This window comes from Nansenia antarctica (assembly GCF_963989245.1).
Source record: "Nansenia antarctica genome assembly, chromosome: 6".
NCBI classification, from domain to species: Eukaryota; Metazoa; Chordata; class Actinopteri; order Argentiniformes; family Microstomatidae; genus Nansenia; species Nansenia antarctica.
The window spans coordinates 25,115,632-25,138,338 of NC_137676.1; the positions used below are offsets into that span (position 1 = coordinate 25,115,632).

General features: G+C 45.5%; 1 protein-coding gene across 9 annotated transcripts in view; it reads left to right on the forward strand.

Moving 5' to 3' along the window:
* Positions 1–21,769, forward strand: part of eif4ba (eukaryotic translation initiation factor 4Ba) — a 47,824-nt gene extending 26,055 nt beyond the window's left edge. The window contains exons 7-14 of one of the 9 annotated variants that reach the window (XM_080535113.1): positions 9,873–10,031; positions 10,190–10,363; positions 13,768–14,077; positions 14,216–14,313; positions 14,670–14,931; positions 15,775–15,812; positions 20,311–20,383; positions 20,805–21,769. In XM_080535113.1, the coding sequence (XP_080391239.1) occupies positions 9,873–10,031; positions 10,190–10,363; positions 13,768–14,077; positions 14,216–14,313; positions 14,670–14,931; positions 15,775–15,812; positions 20,311–20,383; positions 20,805–20,841 (1,151 nt within the window). In that variant the 3' untranslated portion in view covers positions 20,842–21,769. The remainder of the gene's footprint in view (positions 1–9,872; positions 10,032–10,189; positions 10,364–13,767; positions 14,078–14,215; positions 14,314–14,669; positions 14,932–15,774; positions 15,813–20,310; positions 20,384–20,804) is intronic. The other 8 variants (XM_080535115.1, XM_080535114.1, XM_080535117.1 and 5 more) reach the window with 8 other exon arrangements.
* The last annotated feature ends 938 nt before the right edge of the window (positions 21,770–22,707 follow it).

The following is a 22,707-nucleotide window of genomic DNA, read 5'->3' on the forward strand; positions in this document are numbered from 1 at the left end:
CCATACAGATGTACCCAAACACTCCCTAACACTCCTCCCAACACTCTACCATACAGATGTACCCCCAACACTCTACCATACAGATGTACCCCCAACACTCCTCCCAACACTCTACCATACAGATGTACCCCCAACACTCCTCCCAACACTCCCCCCAACACTCTACCATACAGATGTACCTCCCAAACGTCCCAACACTACCATACTGATGTACCCCCAACACTCTACCATACACCCCCCAACACTCCCCCCAACACTCTACCATACAGATGTACCCCCAACACTCTACCATACAGATGTACCCCCAACACTCTACAACAGTCTACCATACACCCCCAACACTCTACCATACAGATGTACCCCCCAACACTCCTCCCAACACTCCCCCCAACACTCTACAACAGTCTACCATACACCCCCCAACACTCTACCATACACCCCCCAACACTCCTCCCAACACTCCCCCCAACACTCTACCATACAGATGTACCCTCCAACACTCTACCTTACAGATGTACGCCCAACACTCTACTCTAGTGTTGGGGTGTGTAGGGTAGAGTGTTGGGGGGTGTATGGTAGAGTGTTGGGGTGTAGGGTAGAGTGTTGGGGAGAGTGTATGGTAGAGTGTTGGGGGGCGTATGGTAGAGTGTTGGGGGGTGTATGGTAGACTGTTGTAGAGTGTTGGGGGGTACATATGTATGGTAGAGTGTTGAGGAGTGTTGGGATGAGTGTTGGGGTTACATCTGTATGGTAGAGTGTTGGGAGGAGTGTTAGGGAGTGTTGGGGTACATCTGTATGGTAGAGTGTTGGAGGTACATCTGTATGGTAGAGTGAAGGGGGGTGTATGGTAGAGTGTTGGGGGTGTATGGTAGAGTTTTGGGGGTGTATGGTAGAGTGTTGGGGGGTGTAGGGTAGAGTGTTGGGGGTGTATGGTAGTGTTGGGGGGAGTGTATGGTAGAGTGTTAGGGGGTGTATGGTAGAGTGTTGGGGGATGTATGGTAGAGTGTTGGGGGGTGTATCATGGTAGAGTGTTGGGGGTGTATGGTAGAGTGTTGGGGGGTGTATGGTAGACTGTTGTAGAGTGTTGGGGGGAGTGTTGGGGGTACATCTGTATGGTAGAGTGTTGGGGGTACATCTGTATGGTAGAGTCAGTGTTTCCTCCAGGAATTTTTACATTAGTGGCGGATTTTATTTTTCGCGTGCACGCGCGTTCAAAACAACGACCTAATTTCAACCAAAACTAGAGGCAGGATGGCAAAAAAAATAAAAAACATATACAGAATATAAACTTGTGACTGACAGTCACATACACACACACAAAGATCATCAGCTATAATATAATACGAAGTAGGCCTACATGAGCACAAAAGCGGCTAATGTTACTGATTAACTGTTTACTGTAGTGCTGAGAGACGGGAGTCGTAGGCGGCGTATCAAATGACAAAGCTAAACGTTTAATGAAGGACATGAACGATTGTCAACAACACACTCAAGCAGTAAATAGAACAGACTAAACAACTTGGGTACTACGCACTCAACTGCGGACGGAACAATACTCCCAACCCATAGTTCCGTGCGTGAATTATGTCAACCCACCACATTACAGAAGTAAAATCACAGTCAGATGGAGCATTCGGTAAACAGCTGAGTATCAGCTGAGTTAAAGAAAACAAACTCTTACCTTTGATGACACCCACATGAGCCCTGTTTTCCCGTACTTCTCCCGTGTGTCTCTTATTGTCCAAATGTTCCCTGAATTTTAGCTGCATGTTTTTCCAGCATGTAATTCCGTTGTCAATAAAAAAATCGACTCCCCTTCTTTTCCCCTTGACAATACTGTGTCGTTGCTAAAGTGACAAGTGATAAGAATCGTTTTTTGACTTGCTAATGTCTGCTGATACACCAACACAGCTAGCCGATGCTGATGGCTCTCCCGCTGTAGTTGTAGCTGGTGGTGGTGGTACCCCGCCATAAACGTTGTTAGCTTGATCCACCACCTAGCTCCTTTGCCAGCCATGCAGTTTCGGATCACTCATAGCCACTGCTAGCTTCAGCAATGTTTGAACTGTCTGGGACATCTTTTTTCTTGAAAAATCCATCCATCTGTCGCTGTTTTCGTTTAATTTTTCTAAGTTATTTAACGTGATATCTTATTTGTGCACCTAGCTAGCTAGATCAGCTTTTTGTATCTTTTAGATGGTACTACCGGTGACTTTTAGCCCGTTATTTGCGAGGAGAAAACACAGGCGCCCGAGCATTTCGGCAGGTAAGACTGCTGAGCAGGGATGGTTGAGTCTGCACGGTTGTCATGCCGGTTCACATTTAGACCAATCAGGAGTAGCTCTTGTGTCACGTCGTCAACTGAATGTTTAATGTCATTAATCTGATTTTGGATCAGCGGTTAGAGAGAGATGGGCGTGGATTTAGGTGCACTTTTAGTCAACATCCATTATAGCGCTGATCTAGGATCAGATATATTTTAATCAGCTAAAATGTTCAGAGGTGGATATTTTGTATTTTTATTTTTTAGTGGACTGAATCAATTAGTGGCGGAGGAAATTCATTCGTGGCGGCCCGCCACCAATAAATGCATATAGAGGAAACACTGAGAGTGTTGGGGGGAGTGTTGGGGGGTACATCTGTATGGTAGAGTGTTGGGGGGTACATCTGTATGGTAGAGTGTTGGGAAGTGTTGGGAGGAGTGGTTGGGGGGTACTGTATGGTAGAGTGTTGGGGGTGTATGGTAGACTGTTGTAGAGTGTTGAGGGGGAGTGTTGGGGGTACATCTGTATGGTAGAGTGTTGGGGGTACATCTGTGTGGTAGAGTGTTGGGAGGAGTGTTGGGGGGTGTATGGTAGAGTGTTGGGGGTGTATGGTAGAGTGTTGGGGGGTGTAGGGACAAGTGTTGGGGGGTGTAGGGTAGAGTGTTGGGGGTGTAGGGTAGAGTGTTGGGGGGTGTAGGGTAGAGTGTTGGGGGTGTATGGTAGAGTGTTGGGGGGTGTATGGTAGAGTGTTGGGGGGTGTATGGTAGAGTGTTGGGGGGTGTATGGTAGAGTGTTGGGGGTTGTATCATGGTAGAGTGTTGGGGGTGTATGGTAGAGTGTTGGGGGCTGTATGGTAGACTGTTGTAGAGTGTTGGCAGGGTTTGACGCTTACCTTTTCCCCAGGTAGCACTGTGCTACCATGTCAAAAAATTTAGTAGCACACCAAGAATTTCAGTAGCACAATGAAAATTGCGCAATTTTCGTATGACGACAACAAATTATCATAACATATCAGAATTATCATAACCGGCTCTTGGCCGTAATAAAAATGGAGACTCACACAATGTAAAGGGGAAGTAAGAATATTCATTTATTAATAAATGATTCATGAATAAATAAATAATTAAGCCCAGGCTTTCATATAAAATTCATAAATTCTGAGCAATTAAATGCAAAGAATGTCTGTGGTCCAGCAGTCTTGATAATCTGGTCGCCTGGCCCGCTTAGAGCTATCAAGCCATCTTTCAACTAGGGGTGGAACGATACATCGATGCATCGATTCATTGACTAACGATCTGATTACATCGACGCAATGTAAAAACATCGATCTATATCGTCATCTTAAAGATACACCTTTATTTTGAAATGGCACATTCTGCGTGACTGTCACCATTTCCGTGCAGCGCGCGACTAGCAGACGTTTACACTCTCTGCTCGGTTGGGAAAACTCAACATGTTGACTGACGCTGGCTGCGTTCGTCAAACACGCTCTGGAAATCTGATCAGCACTCGCGGAACGCCTCTTGTCCAATCAAATGACTTGACGTTGAACCCAGTGTTGCGCTCCGGCGCTCTCAGAGCGAGTTGACGAACGCAGCCCACATGTTACTGACGCTGTCAGCCAGTCAAACAGTCAAACGCGGACTCCCAAACCCCACCTCTCCTCTCCTCTCTGCTCTGAGCTGTCCTTCCAAACCCACGTTGCGCTAGCCTGCCTAGCTTAGTTAGCTAACGTTAGCTACAATAACTTTGCGAATAAAACAAACAACAAGCACCGTGTGTTCCTCACAGCCCACCACAGGGACACACATCTACCTCCACATCCACTGGGCTGCTACAGGCCAACTAGCCGCACAGACACACATATTCACAACACTGCATGCTATCAGAAGTTAAGCTAAAGCAGCTAACGTGTGTTTTTTTTGGGGGGGGGCATAGTAGGGTCGGGGAGGGGATACAACTTATACACACAAACAGACACACACACACGCACACAACATGATATCGCGTCATATCGATCATATCGTCATATCGATCTTGAATCGAATCGAAATCGTATCGTGACTGACATTGTGATATCGTCAAACATTGTATCGTCATACAAACAAATCGATATAATATCGTATCGTGATGAAGCTGGTGATTTACACCCCTACTTTCAACCGCTGGACTTGGATCAAACTGCTCAAGCGGAGGCCCCTCCAAACTGATTCGCATTAGGTCTTCTGTGGTAGAAACGGCCAGCCTACTTCTGGTTGCACTTTTAATGCGGTTCTGGGCTGAAAACCCCCTCTCACATTGGGCAGCCGAGATTGGGAGCACCAACATCATTTGGACCAGTTCCAGTATGTTCTAAGGGGAGAACAATTTTCATTTTTAATAAATGTTTAACCCTCACCTCTCACTATTCAAAAACAACATACATACAATAAACATGAATGTGTTTAAGTGTAGGGCTATCTGGATCTACTTTGCCTTACTTGGTAGTCTTTCTTATAGGGGTCCTTTGTGAGGAGAACCTCCCACAGCTCAGCATAGCTTTTGTCGCTGAAGTTCTCGCTTACGAGTACTTTCAGCCCTTCCCATTCCTGTTGCAGGGCAGGAATATCACACCCCGCTCTGAAGGATAGAAGAGAGCAATTGGGTTGGCACATATGCAACTAGTGTCTCACGTCTGTCAATGCAATGTCTTAAAATGCATTCTTACCCTGTCAGAGGCTCATGGAAATGCCTTGCCAGATCTGCAACGCTCTCATTTCCATAAGTGAGTAGGCTGGCTTGGTCTTTTGGCCAGGCATCAGGGTTGAAGACTTTGAAAGAGTCCAGCGTAGACTTGACGCCCTCATCTGACACCAAACTACCAAACCTAAAAAAGAAGATTTTTTGCGATGTCAACACAATCGATTTGTGATTTACCTTGGTGTGATGCTTTTAAAAACAAAAGAGAGCCCAGAGCTCCTTTAGTGTTTGTTGCCCATACCTCGCTTTGATAGCATCCATGCTGATGTCAATGGCAGCATCCACATGTCGCTTCAGCTGTGGATGTGTGAGGCCGTTCATGTTCCCCTTCAGGGTCATTCCCTTCAAAAGACACACACACAAAATCTTGCTTGTGACCATAGCAGTATTACACAATCATGGTTGTGACCATAGCAGTATTTCATCCTCAAACTCTCTCAACCCTGCATAATCCTCAAGATGATCAATGTTAAACCCTGACATCACACTCACTGACTTATCCTAAACTAACCTGGAATCTCATCTCATTTCCCTGCTGCTGTGCGAATGTGGCCAGGATTCTCTCAAACAAGCCACCTTCCTTTGGCTGTGTCTTGAGTGCCTGAAGCTTGGTTAACGTTTTTCTTATTTTCTGAAGCTTGGTTAACGTTTTTCTTATTTTCTGAAGTGGCTCTGGGGAGGATTAAACTGTTCCTCTGCAGTGTGAGGCTGAGGCTGGCTAGCAGGCCAAACAGGTCACAGAGAAAGTGGCAGAATACACAGAAAAGTGTAGTCTCCATTTCCTTCTTTATCTGTTGAGTAGTTGAGTAAATGGATACGATAAAAAATGGTTAGCTGTTGAAAATAAACTTAACCATCTAACAACTTGATGACAGTAGTGTTTGTGTTTTTAACCTATTCTTTAAAGCCTAACTTTAGTGTATTTATTCATAGTGGTCAACACAAGAAAACTGACCTTTTTTGCCCGTCCTTGCACTTCCACAGAAGTGGACTGTGAGGCTGCCAGATGCTCCATATGTTGGAGAACCACAGAGTATTGATCAGGATCACTGGCAAGGTCCTTCCCCTCTCCATACTGCAGGAATACCTTCAGCGCCCGGTGAATGTGGGGGATCCACCGAGTTCCCTTAATAATAATAATTATTATTAAGTGTTTTACAGGGTAAAACATCTGAATCATGTCCATAACAAAACAACATTCCAGATAAGTATTAAATACAACACCATGACACTGCTGGGATTGTGGACATCCACTCCACCGCGTGGATAATGACCTTCCCCCTCCCCTGACACACTTTCTGACCGGGCGCTCTCCTCCTCGCTTTCCCCGTCTCTGTTTTCTTCGTCACTCTCGTCTCCAGCTGTAATGTCCCCACTACCCCCCTCTACCTCCTCTCTGTCTGGAACGGTGCTAACATTAGCCTTGCTAAAGTATGCCGTAATCGGATTCATTTTCACAGCGGTCTTTTTCTGACAGGATTTTCAAATGTAAATGCGCGCTTGTTGTGCTTGCGGGTCACGTGTCTGTTTTTTTTTCTTCTGTTTTCAAAGGATTGCATTGGTTTAGATGCGCTGTGATCTTATTAACGAACATAAGATTGACTGCGCATGACAGTAGTTACATTTTTTATTTATTTATTATTATTTTTTTGTCGCACTGGTGCGATTGAATGTATTTCCAAGTCGCACAGAAATATATTCACTCGCAAATGCGACCAAAACAGTCGCACTGTCGAACCCTGGTGTTGGGGGGAGTGTTGGGGGTACATCTGTGTGGTAGTGTTGGGGGGTACATCTGTATGGTAGAGTGTTGGGGGGAGTGTTGGGAAGTGTTGGGAGGAGTGTTTGGGGGTACAGCTGTATGGTAGAGTGTAGGGAGGAGTGTTGGGGGGTACTGTATGGTAGAGTGTTGGGGGCAGGGTTTCCGTTAGAAAAAATTGGCGCCGGTCAACGTGTCCGGGAAGATTTCAATTTCCCGGACAAACGTGAGATATTCCGGTCATCATATTAAAATATAATATAGCTGTTTGTCGCGGTGATTACTGTTGTGTAGCCTATATATGCCGTTTAATGTCTATTTCTCATCCGATACGATTAGATGCGAGCTATATAATAATATAGGTTTTCATGATTCGCATGCGCGCTATGCCATATGTCCAGCGCTGAACGCGCGCCACACTGGGAACTGAACAGACTGCATCGATCAATGAACGGACTCCACATTACGTTAACTGAAGTCTGTTAAATTGTTTGGGATTAATGTGAGTTTTCTATTTTCTCTTTCCAGTTTTACCCTTTTTTATCAATAAAACAACGTCATTTCTATAACCAGGTCTCGCTGATTGGGAAGGCATTTAGTTTAGCTGCCTGTCAAATCATACTTACTCGGACTCGGGAGTATGACAATGAGGAGAACATAACTGTTTATTGAGAAACAATTGATAGGCAGGCTGGGATACATACGTATATAAAGAAATACCACAATGTCTAGATTTATAACATTTTATTGAACAGTGCAACATTCTCATATTCGTTGCTCCTCTCGTGAATCCGTTATTCCTCCCCGATTTTTTGCACGGTGAGCAGAACATTTTTCCTTCCCCATCTAAACGCAGCTGTTTCGCGGAGTCATCATCATGCCGGCGTCAAATCATATAATAATAAAATAAATATATAGCCTGCCTGTAGTATATTGCTATGTTTAGCATAGATCTGGGATTGATTGCTATTGCCTCCGTAGCATTACATCTTGACAATGTTGTCATCGATCGACTAGTGTGGTCTAGTTGAACGTTGCTCCAGAGACCAGAGTATTTTATTATTTTTTTTGATTTTATCCCCTTTTTCACCCAATTTGGTATCCAATTGCACCCAACCTAGTATCCAATTATCCCCTGCCTATTGCGTAGGATCCGCCGCACGACCCCGTGGCCGGCAGCCTCAGAGGAGATAGCCAGGCAGACTAGCTGTCTGGCTCCTCGAGCCCAACACAGTTATTCCGGCACCCCGGGGGCGGTGTTGCGCGACGGATCCTTGTCCGGAAATAGTCCTATACCCCCCTTGGGAGCGGCCGCTCAATATGCCACTCCCTGTGGGCCCCGGCCATATCCGGATCTGGCGTGACCGGGATTCGATCCCAGTCCCCGGTGGGCAGCTTGCACTAGAGGCTAATGCTTAGACCGCTGCGCCACCGCGGGGCTGACCAGAGTATTATTAATATAAAGTGTATCTTGTAAGTCAGAGAGAACAACAAGACACAACAGCCTATATATTTGTCTTTTTTAATATAGAAGGAATCAGAATGTGACAATTAAACTTTAGCGAATTGTATTCAAATTGTGCTTAGAGGGAATTATTTTCACCGGACATTATGACCGAAGAGGTTTAAATTTGTCGGACTTCAACATATTTTACCGGACAAAGACCGGTAATTACCGGTTAACGGAAACCCAGGTTGGGGGTGTATGGTAGACTGTTGTTGAGTGTTGGGGGGGAGTGTTGGGGGTACATCTGTATGGTAGAGTGTTGGGGGTACATCTGTATGGTAGAGTGTTGGGGGGTACATCTGTATGGTAGAGTGTTGGGGGGTGTATGGTAGAGTGTTGGGGGTGTATGGTAAAGTGTTGGGGGGTGTATGGTAGAGTGTTGGGGGGTGTATGGTAGAGTGTTTGGGGTGTATGGTAGAGTTTTTGGGGGTGTAGGGACGAGTGTTGGGGGGTGTAGGGTAGAGTGTTGGGGGGTGTAGGTTAGAGTGTTGGGGGGTGTAGGGTAGAGTGTTGGGGGTGTAGGGTAGAGTGTTGGGGGTGTATGGTAGTGTTGGGGGGAGTGTATGGTAGTGTTGGGGGGTGTATGGTAGAGTGTTGGGGGGTGTATGGTAGAGTGTTGTAGAGTGTTGGGTACATCTGTATGGTAGAGTGTTGGGAGGAGTGTTGGGGAGTGTTGGGGTACATCTGTATGGTAGAGTGTTGGGGGTACATCTGTATGGTAGAGTATTTGGGGGTGTATGGTAGAGTGTTGGGGGTGTATGGTAGTGTTGGGGGAGTGTACACCCCCCAACACTCTACCCTACACCCCCCAACACTCTACCCTACACCCCCCAACACTCTACCATACACCCCCAACACTCTACCATACACCCCCAACACTCTACCATACACCCCCAACATTCTACCCTACACCCCCAACAGTCTACCATACAGATGTGTTCACCAGACAGGGTTTAGTCTAGTCATGATTTGTAGGAATGGAAGACAATGTGCCATGTTGTGAACTTGGCAGTGCCACTCTGTTAACATTTCAAGGCTAATTAAACTATATTTAGTCATGATAGAGTAACTCTTTGATTACCAACAACATCGTTGTTAAAAACGAAAGTGAAAGTGTTTTAGCTGTATTTTTGGGCGCTTTTTGACATGAATGCAAGTCGGGATATGATGATGCAATCCAGCTGCATGCTGTTTTTAAAAAAAATGACGATAAAACGTTATGTCAAGCACCACAGAAGAACATTACGAAATGTCACCTCTAAACGATATGGTAAACAAAGAATAAAAATGCCCCAAACTCTGTTTTACCTGTCAACACTGAAAACGGAGTTTCATCACACTTTGATTTGGACTTTCTTCACACAAAAGGCCAAAACCCACGTTTAAAAAAAAATATATACCCATGTATGTGTGGACAGGCCCTTAAACCTGTGAAAAGACTAGGTGGAGTCATCACCTGTTTGGGGATGGTTTCTTTTTTCCTAGTAGGCGATAGTGATTCCAGGCAAATGTTGACGACAGTAAACCTCTTATTTGAGCTTTCTGAATGTCAGTTTGCTCGCCATGGGCACTGAAGTTCCTCTCTTGTCGTTCCCCCCCCCAGGGTCACGAGATCGCTACGAATCTTCGAGCTTCCGCGACGGGCCGCGGCGCGACAACGACCGCTACGAAAGCAGCAGGGATGGCGGTGGCCGCGACCGCTACCGCGACCGCTACGACGACAGGGACCGTCGAGACTATGACAGGGGAGGTGAGACTGCAGGTGTGGTTTACTCTGGTCCCCCCCCCTCTACAACACCACTGATCCAACTAGTCACCGGCGGCCTCGTTAGTCCTCCGATTCAGACGACGGTTAGCCATCGTTATCAGAGACCCCCGGGCGTTAAATATTGTCCCTTTCCCCCACTGACTGTACCCCAGGCTTCGGCGGAGGTGGCGGAGGGCGTCGTGCCTTTGGCACTGGCTACCGCCGCGACTATGACGACAATAAGAGCGGTGGCGGCAGCGACCGCTACGGGGACCGGGACCGCTTCGGCGGGGACCGCGAGGACCGGTACGAGAGACGGGATGAAAGGCGCGAGGAGAGAGGTGAGGGTAAAATGAAGAGTATCAACATTTATAATACAGTTTAATTTATTTGTGTACTTATTTTACTCATGTTTATACTTTTTTTACTCTATTTTTTATTTTGTTGTTCTATTGTCACTTTATTGTGTTGGTTGTTTGTGATGTGACTCGCTGTAACACCTTCATTTCCCCTCAGGGATCAATGAAGCACCTCTCTGTTTTTAGACATGTGCCAGGGTTCCCTCTGGTCCTTGAAATCCTTGAAAATTTGTGAATTTGCGGGAAAAAAATCAAGGTCTTCAGTGTTTCCTCCAGGAATTTTTCCATTAGTGGCGGCTAGCTCTGTCCGATTTTTTTCCGCGTGCACGCGCGCTCAAAACAACGACCTAATTTCAAACTAGAGGGAGGATGGCAAAAAAAAAAAAAAGCTACAAAAATCTTCCCAGAACCTGATTTGCACGACCAGCTGTCGCTGTAGGACACGTTCGATTGCAAAATTCATTTATCCTTTATGTTCCCAGTTGAGGGCGTGTAGCTGTCGTTAGTTGGCCTGCTTTTATTTAGTTATGCGTACGTTTGAGTAATGCGGGGTACACACATACGGATTTTTTGGCCGGTTTTGGCCCGATTTTCGGATGTCTGAAAACGACAGAAAACGCCCGGTTATCAGATGGATCTTAACATTTTCCTATAACAAAATCCTGTGGTGTGAGGTGTGTTAAGAGTCAATTCTCTTCAATTGTGCAATCAACTCTCAACTCTCAACCTGCTCGGAAAATGGGCGTGGGGAACGACAGATTCCGGACTCTAGAGTCTCGTTCCCCAAGCCAGAAATCTCGCGTGAACCCATCCTTTTAATATTGCCTTTAAATTACAAAATAATTAAATTAAGATTATGTAATGATTAAAGCACTTTGAGCCGCAACGTTTGCAGGAAAAGCGCTATACAAATAAAGTTATTATTATTATTATTATTATTATCTAACGTAGTACCCTGACTGACCTGTACGAGACAACCGTGTGCGAGAGGGCAAATAAAGTGCTGAATAATGAAAAGAAGAAGTCAGCTCGCTTCTTGATTGGCGAGCAGGGTTGCCAGATGGGAATGACATTTTCCACCCTAACCACAGTCTAAAACCGCTAATTCCACCAAACAATCTGGCAACCCTATGATTTCTGGTCGGAAGTATTGAACGCATTTCACATTTACGATTGCCGGCCACGCCCATTTTCCGAGCAGGTTGTCGGGAGAGTTGATTGCACAATTGAAGAGAGTTGACTCTTAACACACCTCACACCCCAGGATTTTGTTATAGGAACATTTTAAGATCCATCTGATAACCGGGCGTTTTCTGTTGTTTTCAGACATCCGAAAATCACTGAAATCGCAGAAATTCCTTATGTGTGTACCCCGCTTTAGTCATCTCTAAGATTGTTGTTTGATATTAGCCTATACTTTCTCTTATCTGCATTTTGAGCAACTGTACAAGACCCAACAACACAACTCTGATGCAGGACTAATGTTACCTTGCTGCTATAGCTAACCCTGCTACAAGACCCAACAACACAACTCTGATACAGGACTAATGTTACCTAGCTGCTATAGCTAACCCAACCCTGCTACAAGACCCAACAACACAACTCTGATACAGGACTTATGTTACCTAGCTGCTATAGCTAACCCAACCCTGCTACAAGACCCAACAACACGACTCTGATACAGGACTAATGTTACCTAGCTGCTATAGACCCATTTGTACTAAACAACTACAACGTTGTATTGGACACATTTTTTTCAAACTAATCCACAGACAGCAGTCTTATTAACGGGCCCCTGTGGTGCCAGGTGTGGAGGCGACCCAGCACAGTGGGGATATACACTATCAAGCCAAGCTCTACTGTCAATATTTGCGTGTGTGTGTGTGTGTTTTACTTTGAACGCAATTTCAATTGCAATGTCCCAAGTATTACCTACATCTCCTCTGTGGAAAACTCTAATCCCGACGCAGCAGTTATTGTGCTCTGCGATTTTAATCACACCAACAGAACTTCCCAATTACAAACAACAGGTGTCCTGCCCCAGCAGAGGAGCTAACATACTAGACCACTGCTACGTTACTATCAACGAGGCTTACCGTTCGTTCCCGAGGGCACCGCTGGGAAGGTCCGACCATGCCATGCTGCTCCTCGTCCCGAAATATAGAGAGAAACTTAAAGCCTGCAATACGACACCCAGCCATGCAGTTTCGTATCGCTCATAGCCACTGCTAGCTTCAGCAATGTTTGAAGTGTCTGGGACATCTTTTTTCTTGAAAAATCCATCCATCTGTTGCTGTTTTCGTTTAATTTTTCGAAGTTATTTAACGTGATATCTTATTTGTGCACCTAGCTAGCTAGATCAGCTTTTTGTATCTTTTAGATGGTACTACCGGTGACTTTTAGCCCGTTATTTGCGAGGAGAAAACACAGGCGCCCGAGCATTTCGGAAGGTAAGACTGCTGAGCGGGGATGGTTGAGTCTGCACGGTTCTCATGTCGGTTCACATTTAGACCAATCAGGAGTAGCCCTTGTGTCACGTCGTCAACTGAATGTTTAATGTCATTAATCTGATTTTGGATCAGCGGTTAGAGTGAGATGGGCGTGGATTTAGGTGCACTTTTAGTCAACATCCATTATAGCGCTGATCTAGGATCAGATATATTTTAATCAGCTAAAATGTTCAGAGGTGGATTTTTATTTTTATTTTTTTTGTGGACTGAATCAATTAGTGGCGGAGGAAATTCATTCGTGGCGGCCCGCCACCAATAAATGCATATAGAGGAAACACTGGTCTTGAAAATAGACGAGTCATTGAAAGTACTTGAATTCCTCTCTCTCTCGCTCTCTAAAAAAAACATTATATATATATATATATATTTTTTTTTTTTTTTACTTAGCTCGTCAACTAGTAAATAAGTCTGTACTGCTTTACACATATTTCACAATATATTGTTTTGCTGTGCTGTGGTAGAGAAGGCAAGAGACCATCTTGTCACATTCAAGCCTCTCTTTTTAATTGTTGTCTGTGAGCGGATAGTACCTATTATATAAATTCTCATCTAGATCTGTCTCAAACTATGCCGTGTTGGGTCCTTGAATTTGATGGAATTGAGTCTTGAAAGTCCTTGAAAGGTGCTTGAATTTGATATTTCAACCCTGATGACACCAGTAGTTCTATGGCCTATGTGGTGGTATATAAATGAATCCTATTAGCACAGTGCACTCTGCTTAGAACCACCACAGAGACATCAAACGGCACAAAGTGGTCCAAATTATATTAGAGTTTAATCAGACAGGAACCAACAGAAGGCCCTGCGCTCCATCACAGCGTGTTCCCCCAGCGTGACTGAATCCCTATAGTCACGTATGCTCCTCTGTTCCCTCCGCCCCAGGTCCCACTCAGAGGCCCAAGCTGGTTCTGAAGCCACGCAGCATGCCCAAGGAGGAGGAGCAGGGCGGAGGAGCAGGCGGCGGTGGTGGAGGAGGAGGAGGAGGCGGCGGCGGCGGCGGCGGTGGGAGTGCTCCCGCGGCGGCCCCCAGCTCCGGCCGAGCCTCCATCTTCGGAGCGGCCAAGCCTGTGGACACGGCGGCCAAGGAGCGTGAGGTGGAGGAGAAGCTGAAGAAGGAGCAGGAGAGGCTCCTCAGGCAGCTGGATGACGACAAGTCCAGGGGCCTGGACAGGAAGCCCCGGGACAGAGACAGGTGAGAGGGGGGGGACGGAGGGTTATACCTGTACTTGATCTGTTTTGACAGGTGAATGTTTTTCCTAGTACATTGTGTTGTTGAAGCTCAGCGTCTCGCTGTGGCGTGTCGACGGGTAACTCTGCGCTGCCCCTTCAGGGACCCCAGCTGGAGGAGCGAGGAGCCGCCAGCTGAGCGCTCCCGTACAGGAAGTGAGTCATCACAGCCAGGAAGCACTTCTGGAAGAGGTGAGAGAGGTGAGCCCTTTTGTTTTTATTATATATAATATTCTTTTTTATTGCCCCTCCCAGGGTTCCCATGGATCCTTTGTGAAGTTTGTGAATTTGCGAAAAAGAAATCAAGGTCTTAAAAGTTTTTAAAAAAAATAGACATGGGTCACGGAAAGTGACTGAATTTCCCCCCCCCCCTCTCTCTCTCTCTCTCAAAAAATATCTATATTCCAAAATGTTTTACTTAGCTCGTCAACTAGTTCTGTCTCAAACTATGCCGTGTTGGGTCCTTGAATTTGAGGGAATTGAGTCTTGAAAAGTGCTTGAATTTGATGTTTCAGCATTTACAGCTGTGACCTCCCCTCCCCCCCCCCCCCCCCCAGGCTCACGGCGCAGAGAGAGCGAACGCTCGGTGGAGAACGAGGTGTTTAGCGGGAGGGAAGATGACCCTCCCTCCCCTGGGGCCCGCCTCCCGTCCTCCAACTCCTCCTCCTCCTCTGTCACCAAGGAGCCCCTGAAGGTCATGCCTGCGCCTCCTCCCAAGGAGAACGCCTGGGCCAAGCGCAGCGTGGTGAGCGGGGGGTCCAGCGAAGGGGAGGGACGGGCCCCCGTCTCCCCTAGTGGCACCACGCCACCCAAGCTGAGGTCAGACACAGTCTCGTTTGAATTAATATGCCTCTTCTCCATTGACGGTACAGGACGGCACGCATTTGTATCTTACCCGTACCGTACTTTCAGAAACGCTTCTCCGTTATACACAACAGACCCAGAGCGAGGCGGGACAGTCCCCACTTCGCTAGCTACATTACGTTGCTGCGGGGTTCGACAGAAACATAATTGCTAAACAAGTTGTAAAATGATTTGGGGGGGGGGCAATGTCTTTAGCTAGCTAAAGTAACTAGCTTAACTATATTGTGTATCAAGTATCAAATAGAGTGCAAAAAAGCAGCATTTGCACACTCAAATCGGTGCAAAAAACTATGTTTATTGCGAGCTTTCGGTCTCGAGGCTCTCGGATCATTGTAAACAACAGCTGTAAGACGCGTCACTTATCAATCAAACCAATCACGGTCTGCAGCGTCACATCGTAAGACGGATGGTACCTTTCGGAGTCAGGAAGGGTAGCTAACATCAGTACGGGTACTACGACCAGTTGGCAGTGGAGAAAGAAAAACAAACCGGGATCACGGGTTCTGGTACGGGACGGTAGTGGAGAAGCGCCAATAGAGGCTTTGGAACATACAATAAATCGGCATGCCCCCCCCCCCCCCCATAACTGAAGTCTTCATCATCAGCACCCATTTGCTTTGACAACCGACGAGGCATCTCGCTGTATTCATTATCTGTTCCATCCAGCACGCTCGAAAGCATGACTTAAGTCCAAACCAAAAGTGGTGGAACATTGTTGTATGGACGACCATATGGAAGATCCTAAGACGGTTTGACTTTCCCCGTTCCATGTCTTCATGTCCTGTCTTCTCTTTTCAGCTCTCCGAGTTCTGCGGATGAAAGAGGATCTGGAAAGGGTAAGGCTCCGGTCCTGGATGGTGGCGTGTTGTGCGGTGTGGTGGTTTTGCTTTTGAAGTGGTTCAAGTGGTTCAACCAGGAATGGTGTACTAATCTAATCCCAGAGTTGGTCCGTCGCCTACGCCTTTCGGCCTAACCGTCAGACTAACAGATTAACGCTCTGAAGTCAAGAGTGAGTGTGACTGGGCTATTCTGAAGTCAAGAGTGAGTGTGACTGGGCTGTTCTGAAGTCAAGAGTGAGTGTGACTGGGTTGTCTGAAGTCAAGAGTGAGTGTGACTGGGTTGTCTGAAGTCAAGAGTGAGTGTGACTGGGTTGTCTGGAGTCAAGAGTGAGTGTGACTGGGCTGTTCTGAAGTCAAGAGTGAGTGTGACTGGGTTGTTCTGAAGTCAAGAGTGAGTGTGACTGGGCTGTTCTGAAGTCAAGAGTGAGTGTGACTGGGTTGTTCTGAAAAGAGTGAGTGTGACTGGGCTGTTTTGGCTTTTCATTCAGCCCCTCCCCCTTCCATTACTACTTGCTCGTCACCGTTCCGATTCTAAATAATCGGTTGTTGATTGGATTCTTCCTAGTCGTCCTACCCATGTTGGGGGGGGGGGGGGGGGGCACTGTCCAATTCTGGTCCTTGACATCTCTCCTCTGTAATTCTCTTGCCCATTTCCCATTGGCTGTCCAGCCAAGGACATGTTTGGCACTGTTCTGGAAGGATTGGTTAAAAAATAATAATAATATGGAACCAAACCAACCTACCGTAGCCCCATCAGTATTGTTCTTTAGCGTTCACAGTTCGTTCAAATAAACGAGGGTCAATTGGAAGGAAGTATGAATAAAGTACTATGAGGCAGTGGGCAGAAACCCCCCAGGAGAGTGTTTGACAGGAGCAGGACTGGGCATCGCTGGTGTGGCATACCTGTGGGGAACCCCTGGTCCTCAAGGGGCGCAGTGTCTGCTCGTTCACAAGGGTTTGCCTGTAACACCAAAACAGGAGCAGCGGAGGGGCTAACTGAGCCTGTAGTCTGAAGACTCAGTTACATTTTCTCCCCTTTGCACCTCATAAAACCCTGATGTGAATTAGCTGTCTGCAGTTTTGGGAGTCGATTTTTCTTCTACATAACGTCTTGTGATTCCTTTGCTCAGTAAAAGCAGCAGACTCTGCATCCGTTGTGGTAAATGGTTCCCCCCCCCCCCCAAGCCTATATTGCATTCGAGATTCCATTTTTAGAAGTGTGCACCTCCCCATTCGACACTAGAATGCTTTGCAATAACCGCGCAAATTGTCATGCTCTTGAATATAAACCTGGGTTGTCTAATCAGGGAGTGGTGTGGCGTGAGTGCTGAGCATAGCCTTTAGTGAGTTCCTGACACCCTAAACCCCCCCCCCCCCCCCTCCTCATTCCTCACTGTTTGGGCTCTCCCTTGCAGATGAGTATAAGGTGGACGGTGTGCGACGGGACCGGGGCCCCCCGCGGGGCAGAGGGGGGGGCACGGGGCCTGCAGCGGGGCGGGGCCGAGGAGAGGGGGCCAACAGAGACCGACGGAGGGAGGCAGACAGGTCAGCCCACAAAACTAGTGGCACCAGCAGATCAGGCTAGGAGGCCCACAGGGGAACTTCTAAAGGCTGGTTTATAGTCCAACCCGTCAACGGACGCCAAGTTATTAGCAATGTGGATTGTTCATCCCTCATCCCACCCAATCTTTTGTGGTCGTGAGTTTTATCCCACAAGGGAGCGAACACTCAAGCACAGCAGGTGGTAGTTCACCAACATTTTATTTTACACCCGCGAAAGGCGTAGAAAATGAAGAATGTCGACTGCACGGCATTCGTCATATAACCATAGATAATGTAGGGGAGTGCTCCACTCTACGGATGTATAACCATGTTTGTGGTGTATGCAAGTTGACCTAGCATTAGTGTTCCCATTTTTCAATACAGTTGAAGTGTCCAAAAAGCATCAAAATGTCTTTTGACAGCAACTATATGTATTGGGAAGCCATACACGTTGTGCCCTGATTGGAAGTGTATGTTTTTTTTAATCAATATTGACCTAGATTGTGCTGTTCTTTTGGCTACTACTTGGGGTAGCAGTTTTTTAGACAACGACTCTCTTCAAAACAGTCCTCCCCGGTCGGAAAATGTGGGCATGTAGGGGGGCCGCTTCTTGGAATGTAACGTCCAATGAAATGTCGAGCACGTTCTCCCTTCGCTCCGTCCAGTTCAATCCAAGCCAGAATGGCTAATCTAACATTTAAAAGGGGTGTGAGAACAATGCGATACAATGTGAAACACTGACCCTTACATTTTTTAATGCTCGTACAGCAACTATATGTATTGAGAAGCCATACACGTGTGCCCTGATTGGAAGTGTATGTAAGGGGTGTGAGAACAATGCGATACAATGTGAAACACTGACCCTTAAATTTTTTAAATTGGGCCCAGCTACCGCCTCAATATTGCTGTGGCTTGGCTTTTTGTTTAACTGTTGTTGCAAATACCTCTTGCCATTAGGGGTGTAACGGTTCATGTATTTGTACTGAAAATCTTTGGTTCGGTTCGCGTGTACCGATCGGATACAGTTTGCACATGCAAAACTTTTTGGAAGTAATCTCTGGTGCTGCGTTCCTAAATCTGCTCACACTGGATTCAACGTCATAGAGCGACCAAGTGATTGATTGGACTAGAGGCTGCCTTGAGTGTTGATCAGATTACCTCAGCCAGTACGTATGCGCACGCACACAGAGTGGTTTTACCAGTCATTATGGCGAACACAGTCAAACTAGAGCTAGAAGCTCCTCCACTATCCCTTAAATGTCAGGTTTGGGAAGATTACGGTTTTGCAGTTACATACAAGGATGATGGACAAAGACAGGTGGATCAGACCAAAGCTACTTGCCGGCATTGTTCCACTACGATCGGTTATGCGGCAATACGTCAAACTAGCTAACTCATTTGAGACGGCATCACCCAAATGTAAATATCACCGGTACAAAAAGACAGAGTGAAGTGCAAACCCAGCTCATGGCATTTAAGCAACCACCACTCGCTAACAATACAGACCGGGCCAAGGCCATAACAAACGCCATAGGAGTTTTTATAGCAGCGGACATGAGACCATACTCATGTGAAGAACACAGGATTTAGACACATGTTGAAAGTATTGGAGCCTTGTTACATAGTTCCCTCTCGTCCGCATCTCAGCCAAGAAGTCGTACCAGCCCTTTATAACAAAGTACAAACTACAGTTGTCCATGGCATCTGCTATCGCTCTAACGACCAATGGGTGGACATCTAGGGCCACAGAGAGTTATTTAACAGTAACTGCGCACTACATCACACCCGACTGCCACTGGGACATGCAAAGCCCCGTCCTGCAAACTCGCCCCATTTATGAACAGCACACATCTGGCAGAGGTACTGAAGTTGGAGAGGCCAGGAAGCACAGTTCCAGTCACAACAGATAATGCTAGAAATATTGTCAATGTAATCAGTGAAGCTGGACTGGGCCCTGGTGCTTTGCACACACAATTAATTTAGCAGCACCAAAAGCAACAGGAGTCAACCAGGTGTCCAGGCTGCCAGGCAGTCAGAAGTGTCTTTCTTCCACCAGAGCAGCTGCACAGAGAAAATACAATGAATGTCAGTCCAAGCTGGCAAGTCCTAATGTGATGTTGAAAGCTGCTTATGTGAATACAAGTACAGTACACTTCAAGTACAGTTCATTTTCTAAATGCTGCACCTTAATGGATGTTTCTTTTATTATATTCTTTATTGAGAGAATATTCATTTGATTTAAGAAAGAAAGGCCCACTGTTTGTTTAGTAAACCACTGTTTAATAATAATAATAATAATAATAATAATACATCTAAAAATAAATAAATAAATGTTTGGTGATAATTTTTGCCCTGCTATACCGAAAACGTACCGAACCGTGACTTAAAAACCGAGGTATGTACTGAACCGAAATGTGTCAACCGTTACACCCCTACTTGCCATACATTGTGACTAGGGCCCTAAAGGCCCAGTATGTAACATTCAAGCTTTTGGTTCTAAATCTCCTTGTAGTTTTCAAAACCATTTGATTCAGAGTAAGATCTTCAAACTAGCGATACTTAGCTTTTGAACTACAGAACACATCTGGAAGCTGTTCACTTGCCCACACGTTCGTTAAGGTGATTTTCTCTGATTGGTAGTCGATGACTCGTAAACTATTTACCAGCCTTTAGAAGTTAATCGATAGATTACGAGGGTGTGAATATGATGAGTCCTCTGTGTAGGTCATTAGCTCAGTATTCAAATAGTGAGTGTCTAGAGGATTGATGAGAGGATGATTCACTGTTTCCAATTTAAATGACAAGAAGTTGATCAATGACCAGCTGTCCAGTGGAGTGAATTTGTGCTGCTCTGTCTAGCATTGTGCTAGTGCTTGTACGTGCACTCAAACAGGCTTTGACGCTCCACCTAGACGGCCAGTGAAGTGTAACTTAGTGTTTATTCTGATTGTAGAAAGGATAACAGAAGAGACCGAGACTCGAGACCAGCACCAGAGCCAAAGAGATACGAAGAGTCCCCCACCCCCGTGAGTCCTGCTGGAGTCAAGTGACTCATAGTGGATCTGGTCTGTCCTGAACCACTTCCCTTGCGCTACTCTCCCCTCATGTCAAGTTCAGTTGAACTGAACCCCCCACCACCCCCCTCCCCCCTCTGTACCATATTCAGTCTTTCACTGAAATTGACCCCACCCCCCCCCCCCCACCCGATTGTCCATTCATGTTGACTTCAGTCCTTCAATGAAAACTGCCTATCGTCCCATTCTCTTGGTCTTTTTTCGTACTGTCTCTTCATAGCATCTTCAGTTCCTTGAATCTCTCCCCATATTGTATGATCTTCAAAACCCCACTGGCTTTAATTGCAAAGTCACACAAAAATGACAACAGAACATATGAATATTGGAACCCCTACTGATCAACTTTCTTTTTTGCTATATTTTTTTCTTTCAGAAATTCAGCTCAGCCAGTAAGTACGCCGCTCTGCTAATGGACGGAGAGCAAGGCGACGACATGGAGGACAGCGTTGAATAGAGATGGAGAGAGACAAAAGACAGAGCGAAGAGGAGAAACGGAGAATGAAAGAATCTCACATTAAATATGAAAATCTCCTCCCCTGGAGTAGTGGCACCTGGGGAGGGCATCGCTCCCTCCCTCCCGCAAACCTATCCCAGAACCCCCCTTCCCCCTTCAGGACTTTTCAGTTTCTAAAAGAATAGTCACATACTGGACTTGTTTTAAATGGAAAAGGAAAGGAGTAGTAGACACATGACAAGATGGAAAATTGAAATAATTGTAATAAATAAATAAAAAAAGTGGGGTAAAAAAAAAAAGTGATTGCTTAAAATTTGTAATGGTTCTCATCTGGCACTCCAGGCTAAATCTGCTGTTTCTGCATCCAATCAACATCAGAGGAAGATTAATTAGCTGGTGGGTGGCTGGTTTCTGCTCCAAAACACTATGGGGCATGTGCACACACCTGTCCGTTGGCTGCTGTTAGAATGGCTTTGCTGGCAAGGCTGCTTTCAGCTGTGTTCAGCAGGGCACAACACTGGAATGTTCACATAGAAATGTGTTTTACAACAGCAGACACGCCTCTGACATGTAGAGAAAGGACGTCTACCTGGAACATTCAGCACTGTGCCCTCCAGAACACAACCTTGCTGACTACACCTCTGTGAAGTAAAACATTTGACTTTGTCTCCCTTGTTTATTTGACTCCCCTCCCCTCTTTTTTTTAGGCTTTATGCTTGCATGATCCCATTACCCTTGGGAGTGTGATGCAATATTGTTCTATGAGCAATGGAAATTCAATCTGAGGTTGAGCTTTAATTATTATGCTGGAGGACATTTGGTCATGATTGAGCTTTTTAGTTATTTCTGACATGAATTAGAAAATCCAGATCTTCTGACCTTATATGATGTACCTCTATTAAAGTATTGAAGTTGATCGGTGGTTTTGATTTCCAGCAAATCCATTACTAACCTTTAAATATCCTAATTTATTTTATAGTGGCATTTCTATAATGTAGACATTTGATCAGTTGTTTCATCTCAGGGATGAGCTTTGTTTTTTAAATTTTTTAATTATTTCCTATATCATTTCAGTTTAATCTTCAAACTCTGCCCACAACACTTCCACGAGGAATATACATAGGACATAAACTGCCAAGCTTTGAAATTAAAGTTGACAGCCAACTTTCATACCTCACCCATCAGAGCCAGATCAACTACTCAAACGAAAGATCTCATCTCAATTATGCACAATTACAGTACAGATGGTTACATTTGTTTTATTTTACGTATCTGTAGCAGTGATTCACACTTAAGAGAAATATAAACATTTGGTAGAACCATTCTGCTGCCCAACAGAGAGGATATGGGGATTACCCCTGCATTACATGTTCACATTGTTAAATAACTGATACATTGGGTTCATTACATAGAAGTTATGAGGTCATTGTTAGAGTATCTCACAGGTTGTACTATATATATACAGTGGGGACAATAAGTATTGTAAGTATGTAACACATCAGCAAAATAAAACCCCACCTGATCACTGAGAGATTAGGTTTTTCGTCTTGAAGCTGTCATTGGAAACAAAGCCTTAAATACCCTTAATAACCCTAACACTAAGTATTAAACACATTTCAGTATTAAACACATGTCAGTTAGTGTGTTCAGTACTTCTGTCCTGTGTCATTCCTCTTTATTGCACATGGCTTGTTTATGGATTGGAGTGTTACAACTCCTTTAGCTGTAGTTTTATTGAGTTAATACCAATGTCTGGTCTAAATTTAATGGAAATGGAATTATGTTGAATTTAAAAAAAAATGATGTGTTGAATACTTATTTC